Consider the following 24517-nt stretch of genomic DNA (forward strand, 5'->3'; position numbering starts at 1 on the left):
TCTTTCTCCAGAAGAGACGATTAATCAGAAACTTAATAGAATTTTTTTGGATTAGGAAGAGGTTGAAAATGGACCCATTTTTCTGCATTGTACAGAATTTCAGAACCAAGCTGCATAAATTCAAGATAAATTGTCTTTAACAAAGGGGTAATCAACATATGGCAGCTGAACAGAACATTTTAGTGCAGTCTCAAAAAAAGTGAAATAGACACGCTCCTGGGATCTGAAAAGCATTCACGATTATTAATAATGATAGAGATATTTCACTAGAAAGAAAGGAAAAATTGAAACGGGCAGCGGAGATGGACCGATGATCTTCTCTACCTGAAATATGTTACCCAAGTGGTTCTTGTGTTGTTAAGAGTCAAAGGTCATATGTGGAATATAACCGGTCAGAGTCGAGTGATGCAGATTGTAAGCAGTTTTTCCTAAATTATTTTTACTCAGATCATTCTGCCTTTCTCCTTTTTCTCTCGGCATGCAAACTGTTGTAGGCAACATTTATTTAATTCCTCCTCTAATGACTGGTGAGGTAATGGAAAAGGAAAAGCTATGATTAAGATGACATAGGCTCAAACTAGTAAAAGGTAACTTTAAGACTGATTTGAGCTTCCCTTTTATGCAGAGTGAGCAACGCTTAGAATGGACTTCCAGGCAGAGTGGTGAAAGTGAAAACCATGGAATAATTTAACAATTAGATGTAGCAAAGGAGAGTGTAGTGTTGTTCTGAATGAATGAATTAAGATGGGTTAAATGGCCTTCCCCATCCATAAGGATCTTGTAAACCATCACGTTATACAACTTACATCTCAGAGGGTGGGGAAAAAGATCGGATGCCTCATGGGAAGTGACTGATGGAGTCAAATCATCTGCTGAAGACTGGGTTTCTTCCTCCTCTTCTCCAGAAAGAAGATCTTTAGCTATTTGTTCCTGTCAACAAAAGGCAGGAGTTATTATTCTTTATGTTTAGTTATTTTTTACTTATGTTTCAGCAATTTGCTTATATTTACTGAATAAAGCCAAGTCTTCACACTCAGAGCTGGAGTTCCTATTGCATCTTCCAAACGTATTTTATCTATTGCTGTGACTAATGATGAAAACAAACCATCACCATACATTTTTCCTCGATTACTTGAAAAGGAACGCCCTTTATAAATGGGATACAAGTTGAAAGATGCTTTGTTGGCAAGATCAATTTAATGGAATTGGTTGAGCTTGTTAACCAATTGTGCAATAAATTTAGAGTCTTGCCTTTATTAATATAGGCCAATAGATCAAGCTACAAGATAGCAATTCAAGGAAGCATGAGGCAGTTAAATCACAAGAACAAAGTGCAAGTGGTTTATTGAATGTTAATCATAAGATTAAGAGACAGCGGTTCAAACTAACTGCCAGGCATGAAGCACTTAAGCCTTCTTGTTTTGATAAAAGGCACATTTTACATGTCTAAAAATAGAACTGTTGCAAATGCACAACACCTGAAAGAGAAAGACAGGTTAATGTTTCAGGTGTAGCCCATCGGAACTGATCAACCTGCTGTTAATTTTCAGCATTTCTTCACCGCACCCCCCGCCAATCAAATTTCTAGCATTTGTTTTCTTTCAACCGTTTTACTTGCATGTTAAACTGAAACTTTCCTGTTGGTTGGTATTTTCAACAGACAAGAAATGACTATCCAGCATTTCATGTATTCAAGCAGACGCCAAGCAATATTTTAATTGGTGCTGGTCAAAAAAAGTAGAAAATGGTGGAAATTTCCAAGCAACGTTTTGCATTCCCACTGCAGGTTTAAAAAGAAACCATGGTGATTACACTTAAGTTGATGCCAAGGCAGCATCAGGGTTGTTAGACAAGAGAAAGCAGCAGAGACGCTGCACGTTCCTTTTGGTAAAGGTGTGGATTTGGATGCAGACAGCACCTTTATCAGCAAACATTATTCCACATTAATCAGACATGAACATTGCAATCTACTACCTATATTAAGATTTTAGCATTTAAACTTTAAATGTGCCCACAGCACAGAAAAAAAAATCACACTTTCTGATCAAAAAACACTTCAGCATCCACTTCCATCACTGCCTCGTACCAGATCTTTCACAAACTTCTACGTTTTCCTTTGATCAATATGAGCAACATCAAAGGATATCCACTAGTTTGTTATAAGAGTTAAAGCAAACATTGGTAGCAATTGGTTAATTGCTTTAAAACAAAAAATCACCAACTCAAGTCTCAACAGAACTAGAACTGCTTACCTTATCCAGGGTCATATCCGGCAAGTTATCAGCAAGCTCACTGGGAGAGCTGCCCTCACTTTCATGCTCCGAGATTGGATCGGATGCTTCATAGCCATAAAGTGCTAGAAGTTCTTCTAGAGGCACATCACTTTCCTTCATAAAGAGATTAAAATAAACACTCATGAACCTTGGTTCCTTGTTTGCCCCTCTGTCAAGGCTTTTGAATGCTAATATAATACACCATAACTTTAAAAGGACATATGACATAACATAGAGGAGTGAAACTACACAAGGTAAGACTGGATGAAATCACATTACTCGCCTTTATTAGACAATTTTGCAAAATACGGTCTACTCCTCTCAATTCAAATTAATGTAACTACTTTTTAGCTCTGAATCCCACTTTGCTGTATTATATTAATTAATTCAAGTTACTGGATGATTCCAATTTTTAGTGCAAAATGACAGTTATTCAGGAGTACACTATAGTTGTCTGCCAGCAACTGGATTGAGAGGCTGAGGTGCTGAACATCCAGGGAACTCTTCTACCTGTCTTCAATTATCAAAGAAATACACCGTTTCAACATTCGAAGAATTCTGTAGTTCAGCTATCTTTTTCAAATATATCTTGTTACTACAATGCACAATCAGGCACAAATGATTTCCACTGCTCTGACTGGGGTGAGGGGCAGAAGAGTGGCAACAAAGAGAAACAGATCAGAGCAAACACTGCGACATTTTTGAGAGTCGTACGGTTGACATTCATTCATATCTAGTCATTAATCAAAATCACATAGAAACATAGAAGATAGGAGCAGGAGTAGGCCATTCAGCCCCTCGAGCCTGCTCCGCCATTCAATGAGATCATTGCTGATCATCCAAATTCAGTACCCTGTCCCTGCTTTCTCCCCATATCCCTTGATCCCTTTAGCCTTAAGAAATATATCCAACTCCTTCTTGAATATATTTAATGAATTGGCCTCAACTGCCTTCTGTGGTAGAGAATTCCACAGGTTCACCACTCTCTGGGTGAAGAAATTCCTCCTCATCTCTGTCATCCTCCTCATCACACGTTAGGCTTATACCTGTACAACATTCAGGATTTAAAAGTTTAAAAATTCTTAATGTGACTTTACCCTTTCCAGATCCTCAAACGATTTATCTCCTTCAGGCGTCTCCTCTTCTTCCTGAGGAGTGTAATTGTGAGACAGGATATCGGCCAAATTGAATCTGTGATCTGCTGAGCCCATTGAGCCAGCTAAAAGACCAAAAACAAATTTAACAATTACACATTCTCTTGGACACACTAGTTCAGCCTAAAGAGAAATACACAATTCAATAAGAGTTAGGAACTAATGAAGTAATTTGCAAAAAGTGGTTAATTGATTTAAATTTTTTTTAAATGACACTTATTCTCAACATATACATTTTGGTAGTTCTAAGAATGATACAAGTGAAAAACTACATTGGTTGCCCTCTCTGATAGTCCCAGTGATTCCCTCATGGTTTTCAAATCGGTGAGGAACCGTCTTAGATCATTGGAAACTCTTGTTAGTTCCTCATTCTTGTCCGTTACATAAGAACATAAGAAGTAGGAGCAGGAGTAGGCCATACGGCCCCTCGGGCCTGCTCCGCCATTCAATAGGATCATGGCTGATCCGAACCTAGACTCACGTCCACTTCTCTGCCTGCTCCCCGTAACCCCTAATTCCCTTATCAGCTAGGAAACTGTCTATCTCCGTTTTAAATTTATTTAATGTCGCAGCTTCCACAGCTCTCTGGGGTAGCAAATTCCATAGATTTACTACCCTCTGAGTGAAGAAGTTTCTCCTCATCTGCTTCACGAGAGAGAAATGGGATCATGTTGTTGTAAGAATGATAGTGTAAAAGTTGACTGTTAGAAACATAATTTTATATTTATAGTAATAACCAATCTCTCACTACAATGTACAAAGGTATTCTAGCATTCGGAGCACACTTGTGACGTTCAGCTACTATCCTGGTGTGCCCCTTTAAGGCCACTGCTCAGGTACGCAGCACATGCGGAGGCAAATTACAGGCTAATTATTGTTGGACAATGTTCAGCTCCTCTGCTTGGGAAGGGGCCATAAAAACTGTTCATTTGTGATCTGTTAACGTTCTGTCTGAAGTGTTACATGCTAGAGCCAAAATTTATATAGAACAGTTCAGGATTCCCTAAACATTAGCACTGTTTCCCTCCAACAGCGACTAGAATTCAGTAGATAGATGAATAGGGTTGCATTTGCAATAGTGGCAGTGAGGAAAATAGACTGCAAAAGCTAGACGCTTCTGAAAGGATACATGCCAGCAAGAATAAACATGCTGCTGAAGTTAGCTACTGAAGTGGAGCAAACAATTTAAGATTGCAAAAGTACTTCATAATATTGTGGCTTTGCATAGAAAGAGAGAGTGTAGCGCTGACAGAAATGTCATTTCTCTGAAGGTTTCCTTATTCCCTAGTCCACTCAAGAAAGGAAAAAGATTATATATACACACACACACAGTTAAGAAATTCCCAGGACACTGTTACTCATGTGAATTACACGAATCAGAGTTGAAATTGAGAAAAATTAAAAGTCTTGCATATTTCTTCCAAGTGGGAGACTGCAAATATCACACCGATCAAATCAAGGCCCGTGTCCCTGCTCACGGAACATCTCAACTGCTGTTGCTACATCTCAATTACAATTAGTAAATTGCCTGTGGACCCATGGTCAGTTGATGGATTTTTTAAAATGTAAATAAGGTGCCGGCAGAGTAGGGCAAGATTTCAGAAACTCGCTCCACATACTGACCAGAGTCTGCAACTACATAGTTACAGGCAAATGTTTACATACAGGAATTCCATTACAAATGTTTATACCGGTTTAAAGATATTAAATATTAAAGACTGACATAAAGCATGACTAATAGTTGTGATAACAGAAAGTTAAACAGGAAATAAGCAGATACACAATATAGTTTAATATATAAATCAGAAATCTTGCTTATGTACAAGAAACAAACAGTTGTGCTCTCATTCTTGAGGACAAGAAAGGGATTCTTTCTATTCTCAACGTGACAAAGCATTACCCCTTGAAGTCGCTGATAGGGTATGGTGGCAAATAATTCAAAACTCTGTGGCTCACGTCTTTTCGTGCACGCCCATTACCACGGTCCTTGCCAAACTCTACCGGTTCCCTGTTCCCCAGTGTAATGATGTCAAGGTCCTTGTCCTCATTTGCAAATCCTTCCATGGCTTTACTCCTTCCTAGCACTGATCTCAACTTCCTTGTATAGATTTACAAATCCTTACGTAGCCTTGCCCTATCTTAGCACAGTGATCATGTCCAACCACAAGTTCTACCATGCACCTTGCTCTCTGCTGACTTATTGTTTGTTTCCAGCTCTCTCAACCACTAGTGGCTCATTTTTTTAAAATCATGCCCGTGCCCTTTGGAATTCTCTTCCTAAATCACTCCTCGTCACTTCACTGACTTCCTTCAAAAGCTTCTCGAAAACCTCTCTCTTCGATTTGTACTTTAGGGTTCCACCTCCCACACTCCCTTTCATCGCCACTTGGTCCACTTTCTCTTCATTATTAAGCATCCTGCAATATTCTCCCACATGAGGGCACTCTACAAATATAAGTTGCTGTTCTCCTACCCTCATCAATAGAACCAAACTTTAGGCCATAATAAATGGACATTCATTGCCTTTTCTCCCTAGCAATCTCAAGCCAGCTGATTTAGCGCCAACTGTTTCTTGCCATCAGTCATCTGATGAAGGGTCATCATCTTGACACTATTCTGTAGTTGCTGACACCATCTCTACTTCCATAATTATTAGGCTAGCTGCATCTTTCGCTGAAGGATGTAATGTTGATCTTGTAGAACTGTGGAGTGTCATCTTCTAGTTCACTAGTTACTGCCTTGAGGAATCAGAGATGATGGGGGGATTTTGCCGGCGCTCAGGGGGTGGGTTTGGAGGCGGGACATCCGGCAAAATTGCAAAGATTGACAGCGGGTCGGAAACCCGCTGTCAACCCACCTCCAATCTTCCCAGGTGTCAGGTCCCCGATTTGCACATAGACCCGACACCTAGTGGCGGGAAGATGATTATAGGCACTTAACTGCTTGTTAATAGGTTGTTAACAGGCAGTTAACAGCCTTTTTGCAATTTTGACAGATCCACTGTATGCTTCCCAACGTCTGGACACCACGCCAGGTATATGTGGTGTGCTGTGGGTCTACTGTAATGTTTGTGCATTGATGACAGCTGCAGAAGTGGTGTGAAGGATCCAATGGTACACTGGTGAGTTTCAGAGGTAAGAAAATGTTGGGAAAATCATTTTTAATGTATTTAGACTTCTCTGCAAGCGACAAGTTTTGAATTGTGTGTGTAGTCCCACCTCATTGGGAGAACCTCTCTCACCAGTGACAGATCACTTCTGTAACCTCACCTGCAGCGGCCATCTGTTCTAGCCTAAGGAGGGAGTCACTGGAGAGCCTGGGTGCAAGGGCTCACCTTTGTAGTGATTGTCAGTGTTTGCAGCACCTTAATGCTGTCAAACACTGAAAAATCAGCTGTCAAAAAAGTGTGTGGCCCCTTTAAGAAAACCAGCAGATGACTCGTCATCAACTGACGTCATCTGACACCGGCTTCCTCTTAATTGGCCGGCAAACCCGCAGGGCGGGCTTAACAAGGCCAATTGACGCAAAATCGCGTCTGTGCATCGGACGTCATTGGGGGCGGGACTGGAACCCAGAAGGCAGCTGTCCCGCCCCCAAGCCGCATCGACCGGTAAAATCGAGCCCGATGTGTTTACAGCATGCCAAATGGAGTACAGTATTCCAGTATTCCTAGACATTCTCCCTGCCAGTACTCGCAGCACCAAGACCACTCTGGTCGAAGCCATGAATAACATCTTCGGACTGTGAAGATGGTGCGTTGTCCTTCTTTATCTTCCTCAACCTATCCACAGCACTCCATACAGTCGACTACTCCATTTTCCTCCATCGCCTCTCCTCCACTGTTCAGGTGTGTATGACTGCCCTCAGGTGGCTCCATTCTCACCATATTTTAATGTAGACAGTGTACCTCCAGCAATGGCTTCTCTTTCCCACATCCCATCATCTCTGCAGACCCCTCCGTTTCCTCATTTATACTGTGTCACATGGTGTCAGAGGGCAGCTTCCACATATGTTGTTCTTGACACTCAGCTCTACCTCTCCACTATTTCCCTTGACCCCCACAACCATTTCCATGCTGCCAGTCTGCCTAATCTATATCAAGCCGTGGATTAGTCAAAATTTCTTCCTACTCATGGAAGACCAAAGCCATGATTTTCAATTCCCATCAGTCCCTGGTCACCTTTCCCGACGACCTGCTCAGGCTGAACCTGTAACAAACCTCGACATCCAGTCAACCAAAAGCAGAGCTTAACTTCCACATCATATCCTCCACAAACACTACTTATTTCAACCTCCATAGGGACACCTACTTCTGTGCCGCCTCACTCCTCTGCTACTGAAACCGTTATCCATACCTTTGTCACTCCTTCGACTCAAATTTGTATCTGGGAAGGAGCAGGGAGGGCCACTCTACACAGGGACTAGGATAGAGAGTGACATGCAGCTTGACAGATCAAGACCTGGAGACAGAGGACTCCAGGATAGAGAGGAAAATAGGACCAGTCTAGAAGCAGATGGGTGCCCTCCCTCAGAGTGAACGACAGCACCATCCACCAGTCACAGCATCTGAGGGTTTCCATGGATTTGGGGGCAAAATCTGAGCATTTAAACGAAAATTTCAGAAAATTTCTGCTCATCGCCTGGAAAAACAGCTTAATGTTATTAGCAAAAGTTACAGCATTACAAGAATACGCTTCTTCATACTGCTCATAAATAACATGAACAGTGGGAGACCATAAAGAGCATGATTATTATCCCTCTGGGTGAACCTTCTCCATTTGCTATTTAATGTAGATTCCAAAGGCTGAAAAAATCCACAGCTATTCTCAGGCTGCTGGATGTTCTAACACCTATATTTACAATGGAGACATTCCCCGGAAGTGACATCACCGGAACAGCCTGGCAGGGAGGGAAAGCCTATTCGAGAGTCTCTTAAGTCAGAAAAAAAAGTGAAATCATTGGCTACGTTTAGAGTTAGAGTTTTTTGAGGTTGTAACTAGCAGAATAGATAAGGGTGAACCAGTGGATGAGGTGTATTTGGATTTTCAGAAGGCATTCGATAAGGTGCCACCACAAGAGGTTATTGAACAAAATTAGGGCGATTGGGGGTAATATACTAGCATGGGTTGAGGATTGGTTAACGGACAGAAAACAGTGAGAAGGAATAAACGGGTCATTTTCGGGTTGGCAGGCTGTAACTAGTGGGTTACCGCAAGGATTAGTGCTTAGGCCTCAGCTATTCACAATCTACATCAATGATTTGGATGAGGGGACCAAATGTAATATATAAGTTTGCTGATGATACAAAGCTGGGTGGGAATGTAAGTTGTGAGGAGGATGTAAAGAGGCTTCAAGGGGATATAAACAGGCTACGTGACTGGGCAAGAGCATGGCAAATGAAATATAATGTGGAGAAATGTGAAGTTATCCACTTTGGTAGGAGAAATAGAAAAGCAGAGTATTTTTTAAATGGTGAGAGATTGGGAAATGTTGGTGTTCAGAGGGACCTGGATGTCCTTGTACAAGAATCACTGAAAGTTAACATGCAGGTACAGCAAGCAATTAGGAAAGCAAATGGTATGTTGGCCTTTGTTACAAGAGGATTTGAGTATAAGAGTAAAGACGTCTTACTGCAATTATATAGGGCCCTAGTGAGATCACACTGGAGTATTGTGTACAGTTTTGGTCTCCTTACCTAAGGAAGGATATACCTGCCATAGAGGGAGTGCAACGAAGGTTCACCAGACTGTTTCCTGGGATGGGGGATTGTCCTATGAGGAGAGATTGAGTAGACTAGACCTATATTCTCTAGCGTTTAGAAGAATGAGAGGTGATCTCATTGAAACATACAAAATTCTTACAGGACTTGACAGGGTAGATGCAGGGAGGATGTTTCCCATGGCTGGGGAGTCTAGAACCAGGGGTCACAGTCTCAGAATAAGGGGTCGGCCATTTAGGACTAAGAAGAGGAGAAATGTCTTCACTAAGAGGGTGGTGAATCTTTGGAATTCTCTACCCCAGAGGGCTGGGGAGGCTCAGTGGTTGAGTATATTCAAGACAGAGATCGATAGATTTCTGAATATTAAGGGAATCAAGGGATATGTGGATAAGGCAGGAAAGTGGAGATGAGGTAGAAGATCAGCCATGATCTTATTGAATGGTGGAGCAGGTGTGAGGGGCCGAATGGCCGACTCCTGCTCCTATTTCTTATGTTCTTATGTAAGATATAAAAGGAGAATTCTTTGAACAAAAAGTGAATTTCAATAATCCCCAATAAGTCACAACTGTTCTGAAACTATTAGTATACTATACCTCCTCCAGACTGAAGCCCGTTTTCTAAGGAACATAGATTCTGTGTTCGATATAACACCACACGTGGACTCTGTCTACCAACAGAGGCCTATAAACACAAAATGAAAGCTATTAGCTTTGTCCACAACATAAACTATTAGCATTCTTTAGAAAAATATTATCCATTTTATATCTCAAATTTTCAATGCATTATAAAAAGTTGTAGCTAAATACAGGAAACGCTCTTTTAACCGACACCTAAATATCCGGTAATCTCTCTTAACCAGTAAAATTCAGGAGTAGGTTCAGGTAAGTTTTACTATATATTAGTGGCCGTGTAACCGGGGTTCCTGGATCTGTGGCCGAGTAACCGGGGTTCCTGCACCTTTGGCCGTGTACGGGGCTCTCGTACCTTGGGAAGTATACCTCTCTGTAATCCGGACTTTTTGATCAACCGGCACCACGCCGGTCCCGTCGGTGCCTGGTAAAAAAGAGTTTCCTGTACCACATCAGATATTGAAGGACTGATTAAACATTTATATCAGCATTGATTGATGAAGAGAGCTCCCACATTTAAGAGTAATCTTAAGATTGGCAAAGTCACAAACACAATAAAACTGAATCAGCTGAGCAGCTCCATAGTGTCGGAGGGAAGAAAGAAATATGCCTCAACATGGAGAGAACTCCCTCCAATTAGAGAACCTAACTTAGCTAAGATACCCCTAACCCTTAAATGGCATCCCACCCTTGGACAGACATTCAACATGCATGATATAAAAGTAACGACTCTTGTAACTCTTAATTGCACGTTACTTAAATTGTCCACTCTCTGAAGATTATTGTCTTGGTCTGGGAGGCATGCAATTTCTACAAGTTATTCAAGTTTTATCTATCTAGCCATAACCAGAGGATCACCTGTAAAGGCTGCTCCTCCCACTCGGTTACCTCTGGAGTCCCCTAAGGATCTATCCTTGGCCCCTTCCTATTTCTCAACTACAGTACATGCATTTTCAGATGATGTCGCCAAGGGGCAGCAACGTCAGTTCCACATGTACACAGATGGCACCTAGCTCGACCTCGCCACCTCTCTCGACCCTGCCACTGTCTCTCATTTTTCAGACTGCTTGTCAGACATCCAGTACTGGATGAGCAGGAATTTCTTCCAACTAAATATTGGGAAGATCGAAGCCATTGTCTTCAGCCCCTACCACAAATTCCATTCCCTACCCACCGACTCCATCCCTCTCCCTGGCAAGTGTCCGAGGCTGAACCAGACCGTTCGCAACCTTGGTGTCGTATTTGACCCCGAGATGAGCTTCCGACTACATATCCACGCCATCATCAGGGCCGCCTACTTCAACCTCTGTAACATCGCCCGACTCCACCCCATCTCAGCTCATCTACTGCTGAAACCTTCATCCATGCCTCTAGACTTGACTATTCCAACATTCCCATCTTCCACCCTCCATAACTTGAGCTCATCCAAAACTCTGCTGCCCGTATCCTAACTCACGCCAAGTCCCTTTAGCCTTAACCCCTGTGCTCGTTGACCTACATTGGCTCCCAGTTCGGCAACACCTTAATTTTAAAATTCTCATCCTTGTTTTCAATTCCCTCCATGGCCTCGCCCCTCCCTATCTCTAATCTCCTCCAGCCCTACAACCCTCCAAGATCTCTGCGCTCCTCCTCCAATTCTGGCCTCTTGTGCATCCTCTATTTTAGTCCAAAGATGTGCAGGTTAGGTTGATTTGGCTATGATAAATTGACCCTTAGTGTTAGGGGATTAAATACATGGGGTTATGGGGATAGGGTGGGATATGTGTCGGTGCAGGCTCGATGGGCCGAAATGGCCTCTATCTGCACTGTAGATTCTGTGATTCTGTGATACTCCACCATTGGCGGCCAGGCTTTCAGCTACCTAGGCCCCAAGCTCCAGAATTCCCTTCCTAAACCTCTCCGCCTCTCTTCCTCCTTTAAGAGGCTCCTTAAAAACTACCTCTTTGACCTTTGGTCATCTGTCCTAATATCTGCTTCTGTAACTCGGTGTCAAACGTTGTTTGATCACGCTCCCTGTGAAACGCCTTGGGACATTTTACTACGTTAAAAGGCGCTATATAAATGCAAGTTTGTTGTTGTTATCCAGATACGAGCACATGCCCGCACAGCGAGTAAACAAAGTGCTTCAATTTTAAAATGTAGAATCATGGAGATGTAGGCAGCGTTTGGTTACTTGGTTACACAGTGCACCAACTTGTAACAAGAGGTCTATGAGCTGCTGCTCATAATGCAAGCTCCACATATCTCAATGGGTTGAAATCGTTTGTCCCCCCACTTAATGCCACTCATGACCAACAACTTATGTATTACACATCTACGGTTCTATTTGTGGCAGATCATGCACAAAGGAAATTGTAAACCAATATCAATATCGGATAATTTCAATTAGAGAACTAGCTATTCCATTGTAGTAGCCCATTATTTTTAAATCATAATACAAATTGGTAAAGAATTGCTCAGTAAGCCACATTAGTGGTCCATTTTCTACATCTACCTTCTCTCTCCCTATACTACAGCACAAAGACGTAACTGCACTCCAAATTGTAAAAGTAACTGTAAATAACAGGTAAAATATGTCAACTATCGTAGGAACTGCTGAGAAGTTAAGAGTTTGTTTTTATTTTAAAACAACTTTGAAAAGGCTTAAAGAAGCTAAGCTTTGCATTCCCTATATGTCCAGAGGGCAATGTGGAACCGACAGGATTAACAAGTCAGTACTTTTACAAAGTTTGAAGTTGCACAAATCAAAGTGAACTATATGTACATCTTGAACCCTATGTCTGTTAAAAGTATATATGAACACATGGCCTGACAATATATTTATTGCATACATGCTTTAAAAAAATTAATGATTTTAACTATCGTACTCACTATTAACATGATCTATTTGAGCAAGATTGAAATAATTGTAATGCAGTTATTGCACACAAGTTCGAATGCTGGAGTGCACAGCATGCTGTGAATCTGGAGTTTACTTTGTACAGCAACCGGCAGGGAATGAAATACTGCCACATAAATAGCAAATTAGAGGGAAGGATACTGTAAAGAGAAGTACTTACCCCATAGCTGTCCAGCAGTGTTCGGTTCAAACACTGTTCTACCTTTGTAGAGTAATTGTTCCACACAGATCTCAAATAACCAGCACTTTGTGGCTGAAAAGACATCCACTGACATCAAGCAAAGAGATCCTATGGTGCACATCACTTGCAGTTTTCAGCTCCGCAGTCTGTTATTAGACAATTGGGAACACCTCGCTCATTCTGAAAATTGGTTCCTGCCGGGATTTGTTCTGAACACAGCAGAATTGGTCAAGGACCTCTCGAGCATAAAATGGCTGGCAAATGGAGAGCTGAGGAACGCCTTTTGTTTTAAGGTCAGTTAGGTATTCGACACATGTGGCAACCCATCACCATGTTCAAGAGTTTCTGAAGCAAGCCGATAAATTTTTGTCTGCCCGATATGGAAACCTATTAGGGACACATCCCAAGAGCTTAAGCACAGGCTGCCAGAGCTAGGGTTTAAAGGATCCCCCTCCCCTCCTTCAATAGTAACTTTCCAAAAAAGAATTGGATATACACTTCAAAAGGAAAAATTGGCAGGGCTATGGGGAAACAGCAGGGGAGTTGGACAAACAAAGTAGCTCTTTCAAAGAGCTAGCACATGCACAATGGGGCGAATGGCCTCCTTCTGTGCTGTAAGATTCCATGATTCTATGACAGTTTGACACTAACTTCACAAATAAGGCACCATGGCATGGTGTATTAGCTAACAGCTCTATGTGTATGCCAGAGGAAGTCTAACCATATTATCATATCTTTCATTATTTGTTTAAAAAAAACTATAAAATGACTGATTTTAATAGACTCACTTTAATCAAAGTGTTATTCTGATCCTTGCCCTGTTGATGAGGATAGTTTCAATGAGAACATTTGTGCAATAACAAAAATTATATTGTGAATAAATTCATTGAAGTGGTCATTGTGTTCATCTGTCCAAACTTAATGGTGGGTAAAGTGGTCTGGGTATGACAAGATAGTCGTAACAAATCAAATTCAGCATTACAGACATGCTTCTAAATTAATTGTTCAAGATTCACCGGATTACACACCGCAATTTTAACCCTACAATGATCCCATAGTTAACATGCAGAAAGAAAAGGAACTCATATTTATATAATGCCTTATCATATAATATATCAAAGCACTTCACAATTAATGAATTCGTTTTGAAGTGCAATGACAATCAGTCTGCATTTGATCAATCGAACTAATTTTACAATTGTCACTCTAGATATTGGAAAATATACACGTTCCCCTCCATGTCATACACCATCCTACTATATATTGCCATTCCTTCATTGTTGCTGGGTCCGAATCTAGAACTAGGGGACATAGTCTCAGGATAAGTGATCGGCCATTTAAGACTGAGATGAGGAGGAATTTCTTCACTCAGAGGGTTGTGAATCTTTGGAATTCTCTACCCCAGAGGGCTGTGGAGGCTCAGTCATTGAGTATATTCAAGGCTGAGATAGATAGATTTTTGCATTCTAGGGAAAACAAGAGATATGGGGATCAGGCGGGAAATTGGAGTTGAGGTTGAAGATCGGCCATGATCTTTTTGAATGGCGGAGCAGGCTCGAGGGGCCGTATGGCCGACTCCTGCTCCTAATTCTTATGTATCCAGGAATTCCCTACATAACGCTACTGAGGGAGCACAAGGACTGCAGCGGTTCAAGAAGGCCCACCACCAACTTCTCAGGGTAACTAGAGTTGGACAATAAATGGTGACTTGCTAGTCTCGCCCCCATCCAAAAAACACTTCTAAAAAATAAAATTGGATTCCTTTGCCATTTCACTCAATAGCACCTTCCTTTCCATGCTCTGCTTTCAGATTACAATACTGTATTTGGGCACGGTAAAGATTGCCCAATCACCTTTACCGAGAGCACGAAGATTGTGACAAATTTGGCTCAAATTTTCAGTTAGATCCTTCGCCAGAAAGGAGACAAGACACCAGCAATGTTTTACAAACAATCAATCAATCAATCAGAGGTTGACTGGGAGATATTGAAATTCCTATTATGGTATGCCTATTAGACACAGTTCCTTAATAAAACAACAGTTTAAAATAAATATCATTACACTTCAAAAGGAAGTAAAACAAAAGCACAAATGCTGTACTGACAGATAAATTTTAGCAGGGATATAGTGAATGAGGTTTTAGAAGTGAAAATAGCGGATTATGCAAACTACATTATACATACCATGACAAGGACAGGACGTGATGCAAAAACCAATTTTCTTGCACCAAATCATGGTATCTCAGTCGTCACTAATCCTATATTTAAAGAAAAAATTTACATATAACGGCAGGGCATTGCACGGAACAGGCAGTGAATTCCATCTCGTGAAACAACTGCCGCCATAGAGGAAGCAATAGTTGATTAATACAGGCAGCATAGTCTGGAGATTGGACAAGTGTGCAGAACTAGTGGTAAATACCATATATATTAATCATATATAGTCTATGAATTGTATGGTGTTACTTCAACGTGTCCTTACACATCGATTTTGCACAAATACATAACAGTGCAAGTAATTAAATTATACAAAAATGGGAAAGTGAGCTTTATGCGCTATCTGCTCTACCTTTTTTTTTATTTGGTCCTGGAATGTGGGTGTCGCTGGCATGGCCAGCATTTATTGCCCATCCCCAACTGCCCTTGAGAAGGTGGTGATGAGCACCCTTCTTGAACTGCTGCAGTCCGTGGGGTGAAGGTTCTCCCACAGTGCTGTTAGGGAGGGAGTTCCAGGATTTTGACCCAGCGACACTGAAGGATCGGCGATATATTTCCAAGTCAGGATGGTGTGTGACTTGGAGGTGGTGGTGTTCCTATGCGCCTGCTGCCCTTGTCCTTCTAGGTGGAAGAGGTCGTGGGTTTGGGAGTTGCTGTCGAAGAAGCCTTGGCGAGTTGCTGCAGTGCATCTTGTAGATGGTACACACTGCAGCCACGTTGCGCCGGTGGCAGAGGGAGTGAATGTTTAAGGTGGTGGATGGGGTGCCAATCAAGCGGGCTGCTTTGTCCTGGATGGTGTCGAGCTTCTTGATTGTTGTTAGAGCTGCACTGATCCAGGCAAGTGGAGAGTATTCCATCACACTCCTGACTTGTGCCTTGTAGATGGTGGAAAGGCTTTGGGGAGTCAGGAGGTAAGACACTCATCGCAGAATACCCAGCCTCTGACCTGCTCTTGTAACCACAGTATTTATGTGGCTGGTCCAGTTAAGTTTCTGGTCAATGGTGACCCCTAGGATGTTGATGGTGGGGGATTCGGCGATGGCAATTCCGTTGAATGTCAAGGGGCAGTGGTTAGACTCTCTCTTGTTGGAGATAGTCATTACCTGGCACACTTGTGTGGCGCGAATGTTACTTGCCACTTATTAGCCCAAGCCTGAATGTCATCCAGGTCTTGCTGCATGCGGACATGGACTACTTCATTATCTGGAGAGTTCCAAATGAAATTGAACACTGTGCAATCAGCGAGCATCCACACATCTGACCTTATGATGGAGGGAAGGTCATTGATGAAGCAGCTGAAGGTGATTGGGCCTAGGACATTGCCCTGAGGAACTCCTGCAGCGATGTCCTGGGGCTGTGATGATTGGCCTTCAACAACCACAACCATCTTTTTGCTAGGTATGACTCCAGCCAGTGGAGCGTTTTTCCCCTGATTCCCAATGACTTCAATGGACCTTAGAGCAAGGAGAATACGGAGAGGACTACCATCTGAAGAGCACCACACACCTCAGCACCAAATGTCACCACCAGAGATACACATACAATGGGAGAAGACCTAGTAATGTTGAGATGAAAGCTTAAAAGTAAGGCACCAAGCACTTGTGAGGAAGATACAGCAGCAGAGGTGGTTTAAGAGGTCATCTGCTACAGGGTAGACACCCAGCATGATGAGTACCTCTACAGAGTTCTATTACAATTGCAATCAGATGTTCTGAAAACAAAATGTTGTAGATATGATCCATCACTTGCATTTGGTCATTAAATGAGAGTACTGTAATCAATCTAACTGAAGACGACAAATCCATTAGCAGAATTTACTATAATTGACAATTTCTGTTGGTCAATTAGTCATTTTTGTTCACTGTTCTCCTTCAAAAGTTTTCCTTTATACAAAGCCATTAATCATCAGGGAAAACAGAGAGGAGACAGAGAGACACAGAAAGAAAGCAGGAAGATAGAAAGAGAAAAAAGACAGAACGAGAAAACAAGAAGTGAGGGCGGCAAGGGGGAGCAGGGGGGTGAAAGAAGGAAGAAAGAATGGATACTTAGATCTATACAACACTAAGACATCCTGAAATGTTTCACAACCAATAAATTACTTTTTCTAGTGTAATCACTGTTATGTAGGCAAGGATAGCAGCAAATTTGCACACGTAACATCCCACCAACAGCAAATGATAATCTGTTTGGTAGTTTTGGTTAAAAGAATGCTAAATAAAATATGGAGAAACTCCCAGCTCTTCTTCAAATAGTGCCCTGGGATCATTTATGTCTACTTAACAGACTGCTTAAAGTCTCATCCGAAAGCTGGCACCTCTAACAATGTGGCACTCCCTCAGTACTGCACTGTCAACCTAGATTATATACTCAATCCTGAGTGCACTACCAACTGAGTCAGGCTGAAACTTGATAAAAGGGATAAGTTCTACCTACTTCCATTAACTGTGGTTGGTAGTTCTTCAATCACAGCTGGTTGGTCAAGAGTTAGTCATTTTCTATCGCTGCTTACTCCAATCCCAAAGCACAGGGCTTCCCAAAGCACGTACATACAAAAGTCCCGCTTCGGTCACTTGGTTATTACTCACATTGCTGTTGATGTGGTTACCCTCACTCCATTTGAAGAGTTGCTCATTCTGCGTGTAGCACTGGATACCATCTTGGTTGGTGTCCAAGAAGCATGTCGCACAGCTTCACGTTGTGCTTCTTCTGCCAATTCAAAGAACACGGGGTGTGGGCATCGCTGGCAAGGCCAGCATTTATTGCCCATCCCTAATTGCCCTTGAGAAGGTGGTGGTGAGCCACCTTCTTGAACCGCTGAAGTCCACGTGGTGAAGGTACTCCCACGGTGCTGTTAGGGAGTTCCAGGATTTTGACTCAGCAACGATGAAGGATCGGCGATATACTTCCAAGTCAGGGTGGTGTGTGACTTGGAGGAGAACTTGAAGGTGCTGATGTTCCCATGCGCCTGCTGCCCATGTCCTTCTAGGTGGAAGAGGTCGCGGGTTTGGAAGGTGCTATTGAAGAAGCCTTGGCGAGTTGCTGCAGTGCATCTTGTAGGTGGTACACACTGCAGCCACGGTACGCTGGTGGTGGAGGGAGTGAATATTTAAGGTGGTGAATGGGGTGCCAATCAAGCGGGCTGCTTTATCCCGGATGGTGTCAAGCTTCTTGGGAGTGTTGTTGGAACTGCACTCATTTAGGCAAGTGGGGAGTATTCCATCACACTTCTGACTTGTGCCTTGTAGATGGTGGAAAGGCTTTGGGGAGTCAGGAGGTGAGACACTCGCCACAGAATACCCAGTCTCTGACCTGCTCTTGTAGCCACAGTATTTATGTGGCTGGTCCAATTAAGTGTCTGGTCAATGGTGACCCCAGGATGTTGATGGTGGGGGATTCGGCGATGGTAATGTCGTTGTATGTCATGGGAATTGGCTAGACTCTCTCTTGTTGGAGATAGTCATTGCCTGGCACTTGTGTGGCGCGAATGTTACTTGTCACTTATCAGCCCAAGTCTGAATGTCATCCAGGTCTTGTTGCAGGCGGGCACGTACTGCTTCATTATCTGAGGAGTTGTGAATGGAACCGAACACTGTGCAATCATCAGCGAACATCCCCATTTCTGAAGTTGAGATCATAACTGCGTAATAGACTTCACGATTGATGTTTGACGGTATACCAAGTTGGCCCTAGCCTTGTTCATTTCAGCCTGCCTAAGCAGAAAGTGTCCTTTCTAATATGAAAACACTTTCTGATCAGTGAGAGCAGTGTTCAACAGAAAACGTCCCAGGCAGATAAACACTGTTAACTGTATTCAGTCCAGTATCATTGATGTTGATGGTGTGACATATTGTTTATTGGGTGCAGATTGGCACAATCACCTGTTTTTGTTAGGTTGGTGGTGAGGCCATAATTCTTCACGACTGCTGCAATTGTGTGTGTGAAACGTTGTCAGTATTACTGGGTATGTGCTTCAAGTGTAGTCATCATCTGCAAACAAGACTCCGTGAATGACCAAACCATGCAGTCTGCTCAAATTGAAAAGTTTTCCAGATGTACGGAACCTGATGTGTGTGACTGCATTCCAATCTTTTGTGACATTAATCACTGCTGTAAAGAGACCAAAGAGGTTTGGTACAAGAACACAACCAGGCTTGATCCTTAGGATGTTAAATGGTTTGGAAAGGGCACCATCTACACACAATCTCTCAAGCATACATGTAGTTGGTGAACAATCTGCACATCCTTTTTCAGATGTCCAAACTTGGACTGCAGTTTCTGCAATCAAGATCTGTCGACTTCATCAAATGTCGAAGTAGAATTCCAGACTCTTTGCCTTTTTCGTATATTTGATGTGTGATAACGATCATGTTGATTGTGCTTCTTTTTGTTCTGAATCACTCTTCATGAAGACATCAGTAAGCACTGGCAGCTCCAGTTTTCTTTTGAACATCAGAGTATATTGGGTCATTTACTGGATTACATTCTGCATATGCGCAATGGGGAGGGAGAGAAAGAGAATACCAAATACTGTATGTGGCTGTCCAATATTTGGTAAGAAACTAACTAAAAGATCTCCATCAAGAAATTCTCAGCTTTCTTATACTTCAGCAAGGATGTGCACTCAATCGCACACACATAGATGCTCTTCACTGCTGAGAATTTGGTTAGGTTTTTCCCATGAGAAGCAGCAACCATTATTCAAGGATCACTCACCTTGTAGGAACATTCAATTCGTATTTTTGAAAGGAATATTTAATTGCTGACAGTATACTAAAAAGTATATTAACAGGACTATGCCACAACATGGCAGCCATTAACACAAATGGCTGACTTGTAGACAACATTCCATGGTGACACGGGAAGAAACGTTTTTTTGATCAGAACTATATGATTACGATTAGTCGTTTGGGAAATAAAAAACGAAGATTATGTGGGGTTGTTACCATTTTGCGAATTAAAATGAATTGAGAATAACCTCATCCTTACTTTGCAATGCAGAGTTATTTGATCTTTTATAACACCCGGCTCTCATATGCTTCTGCATTGCTTGCCATTCTATCACATCTCCCAGTTTCTTCCAAGCTTCCCAGTTCTAACGCTTTTGGTCTATTGAAAACGGAGTTTTTAAACTCAACAGCAATCTTCTGTTCTATGTGTATTTCTGCTGTTTGACGCGCTGCTCCATTCAGTTAAACTAGCATTTCCATCTTGCTTACATTACGTCATTTACCCAACCATTGGACACAGCTTACCACATACAATTGTGATGGAATAATGTCCTATATTACACTGCTTGTTGTACCAGACTCAGGCAAGCTAGCATTGCTTTGAATACAGGCGTAGTCGCAAGATAGTAGAATCTAGCGGCAGAAATAATGCATCAAAACATATCCAATCACAAGCCGGCAACTCTGCCTAGTTTTCAAAACTGTAAAACTGTTTTGAAGTTCTGGGCCAATATTAAATATATTAAAAATAAAGACAACTAATGCTTCAACTAAGAACACTTCAAGAAACTAGCTAAAAGATCCTCTATCAAGAAATTCTCAGCTTTCTTGTACTTCAGCAAGGAGGTGCACTCAAATGCATGCACACTGTGTATATGCACAAATCTGATATATACACACAAATCTGCCATATATATATATGCGCAAATCTGCTATACATATATATACACATGCAAATCTGCCATATATACACACGCGCAGATCTGCTATACATACAATATACACACAAATCTGCTATATATACACACAACTCATATATATATATATATACACAAATCTGCTATAGATACACAAATCTGCTATATTATATATATACAAATCTGCTTTATATATATATATATACACACACACAGTCTGATATATATAGATACAAATATATATATACACACGCAAATCTGCTATATACACACATATATATATATATATATATATATATAAAATACATACACACTGCTACAGGAAACTCTCTTTTAAACGGCACCTAAATAACCGGAAATCTCTGTTAACCGGCAAAATTCAGGAGTAGGTTCAGGTAAGTTTTACTTCATATTAGTGGCAGTTCCTGGATCTGTGGCTGTGTAACTGGGGTTCGTGCACTTGTTGCTAAGCAACAGGGACGCTTGGTCTGTGGCCAGAGTTCCTGCACATGTTGCTAAGCAACAGGGAAGCCTGGATTTGTTGCTGTGTACGGCGCTCTCGTACCTTTTAAACTATACCTCTCTGTAATCCGGACTTTTTGATAAACCGGCACCACACCGGTCCCGTTGGTGCCGGATAATAAAGAGTTTTATATATATATATAATATATACACACAAATCTGCTATATATATATATTATACACACACACAAATTTGCTATATATATATATACACACAAATCTGCTATATATATACACACAAAAATCTGCTATATATATATATATACATACATACACACACAAATCTGCTATATATATATACACACACAAATCTGCTATATACATATATATACACACACAAATCTGCTATATACATATATACACACAAAGTTGCTATATACATATATACACACAAATCTGCTATATACACACAAATCTGCTATATTTCTATATATATATACACACACACAAATCTGCTATATATATATATATATACACACACAAATCTGCTATATACACACACAAATCTGCTATATATATACACACACAAATCTGCTATATATATATACACACACAAATCTGCTATATATATACACACACAAATCTGCTATATATATATATATAATACACACAAATCTGCTATATATAATATACACAATAATCTGCTATATATATACACACAAATCTGCTATATATACACACACACAAATCTGCTATATATATAATATACACACACACAAATCTGCTATATATAGATACACACACAAATCTGCTATATATATATACATACACACACAAATCTGCTATATATATATATACATACACACACAAATCTGCTATATATATATATACACACACACACAAATCTGCTATATATATATATACACACACAAATCTATATCTATATATATACACACAAATCTGCTTTTTATATATATACACACAAATCTGCTATATATATATATATACACACAAATCTGCTATATCTGCTATATATATATACACACAATCTGCTATATATATATAAAATATATATATATACACACACAATCTGCTATATATATACACACACACACACACAATCTGCTATATATATACACACACACAATCTGCTATATATATATACACACACATCTGCTATATATACACACACACATCTGCTATATATATACACACACACATCTGCTACATATATATACACACACATCTGCTATATATATACACACACACACACACCTGCTATATATATATACACACACACATCTGCTATATATATACACACACACATCTGCTATATACACACACACACACACATCTGCTATATATATATACACACACATCTGCTATATATATACACACACACACATCTGCTATATATATATACACACACACACATCTGCTATATATATACACACACACACACACCTGCTATATATATACACACACACACACCTGCTATATATATACACACACACACACATCTGCTATATATACACACACACCTGCTATATATACACACACAATCTGCTATATATACACACACACACATCTGCTATATATATACACACACACATCTGCTATATATATATATATACACACAATCTGCTATATATATACACACACATCCGCTATATATATATACACACACATCCGCTATATATATACACACACATCTGCTATATATATATAATACACACACATCTGCTATATATATATATAAAATACACACACACAATCTGCTATATATATATAAAACACACACACACATCTGCTATATATATAATACACACACACATCTGCTATATATATATAATATATACACACACACACATCTGCTATATATATATATATATATATATAAATACACACACACACACACACATCTGCTATATATATATATATATATATATATATACACACACACACATGCTATATATATATATATATATAAATACACACACACACATCTGCTATATATATATATATATACACACACACACACATCTGCTATATATATACACACACAACTGCTATATATATACACACTGCTATGTATATACACACACATCTGCTACATATATATAATACACATACACACCTGCTATATATATATAATACACACACATCTGCTATATATATATAAAATACACACACACACATCTGCTATATATATATAATACACACACATCTGCTATATATATATAATACACACACACATCTGCTATATACACACACACACATCTGCTATATACACACACACACACATCTGCTATATACACACACACACACATCTGCTATATATACACGCACATCTGCTATATATACACACATCTGGTATATATACACACATCTGCTATAATATACACACAAATCTGCTATAATATACACACAAATCTGCTATATATATATATATACACACACAAATCTGCTATATATATATACACACAAATCTGCTATATGTATATATACTCACAAATCTGCTATATATATATATATATACTCACAAATCTGCTATATATATATATACACTCACAAATCTGCTATAATATATATATAAAAAACTGAGTACAGGTATGCACCAGGTTTGAATGGAAACCCTAAGGCTCATTCCTGCACAGTTGCTTTCTGAGCTCCTCTGGGCCAATGTGGCAGTAAGTTTACAAACAGTGAGAGGGCTGGCGCGCAGGCGCAGTGGGCACCGGGAGCTGTCAGCCGGGCCGGGACAGGCGCTCGAGCCCCCCTACCCGCCCCCCCTCAAAACAAAATTAAAAAAAACACTCGCCGTTAATACCTGCACCCGCCGACTCCAAATTCCACCAACCCCAGCGGCTCAAGCGCCGCCACCTCGATCTAGACGCCTCAACAGCCGGCCGCTCGGTGGCCAGCCCCAACCAAAAAAAAGACGCGGCGCGGTCATTAAATCACATCAGGGTAAAACCAGCTCTTTCGCCGCCTCACCTCCGCCATATTGTTTCTGTCTCTGCCTGGGAAATCCGAACGCCGGTTCCCGGATGTAAAGTAGTGTGTTGCTGGACAGCGCCGCTGCTGGCGGCAGGAGGGAGTGCAGAGGACTACAGCAGAGGGGTGTGTGTCACTGGGGCGGTGTAGTTGCCTTTATTGCGTTTATATAAAGGGGCCACAGGTAGCAAGTCACCCTTTTATTTTCCTTGCTGTGTAGAGAGGACATGTTGTCTGTCTTTCATTCTTTTTTTCTTTCTTTCTCTCTCTGCCAGGTCATCAGGAAGGATGTTCTTGCCATGGAGGGAGTGCGGCGAAGATTCACCAGACTGATACCTGGGAT

The 24517-nt window shown here is 40.9% G+C and overlaps 1 protein-coding gene across 3 annotated transcripts in view; it reads right to left on the reverse strand.

Annotated features, from left to right (window-relative positions):
* LOC147108101 (mesoderm induction early response protein 2-like) overlaps window positions 1-24232 on the reverse strand; it is a 137110-nt gene extending 112878 nt beyond the window's left edge. The window contains exons 1-7 of one of the 3 annotated variants that reach the window (XM_086004588.1): window positions 24175-24232; window positions 15039-15112; window positions 12835-13242; window positions 9740-9827; window positions 3371-3492; window positions 2253-2387; window positions 807-930 (exon numbers count right to left, since the gene is read on the reverse strand). In XM_086004588.1, coding sequence (XP_085860714.1) covers window positions 807-930; window positions 2253-2387; window positions 3371-3492; window positions 9740-9827; window positions 12835-12939 — 574 coding nt within the window. In that variant the 5' untranslated portion in view covers window positions 12940-13242; window positions 15039-15112; window positions 24175-24232. Of the gene's footprint in view, window positions 1-806; window positions 931-2252; window positions 2388-3370; window positions 3493-9739; window positions 9828-12834; window positions 13243-15038; window positions 15113-24007 lie in introns of all 3 variants that reach the window. The other 2 variants (XM_086004589.1, XM_086004590.1) reach the window with 2 other exon arrangements.
* Between the last annotated feature and the right edge of the window lie 285 nt (window positions 24233-24517).

Source organism: Somniosus microcephalus, chromosome 13, assembly GCF_052327205.1.
Source record: "Somniosus microcephalus isolate GS21.2 chromosome 13, FLI_Smic_1.0, whole genome shotgun sequence".
In the NCBI taxonomy this organism is placed as follows: domain Eukaryota; kingdom Metazoa; phylum Chordata; class Chondrichthyes; order Squaliformes; family Somniosidae; genus Somniosus; species Somniosus microcephalus.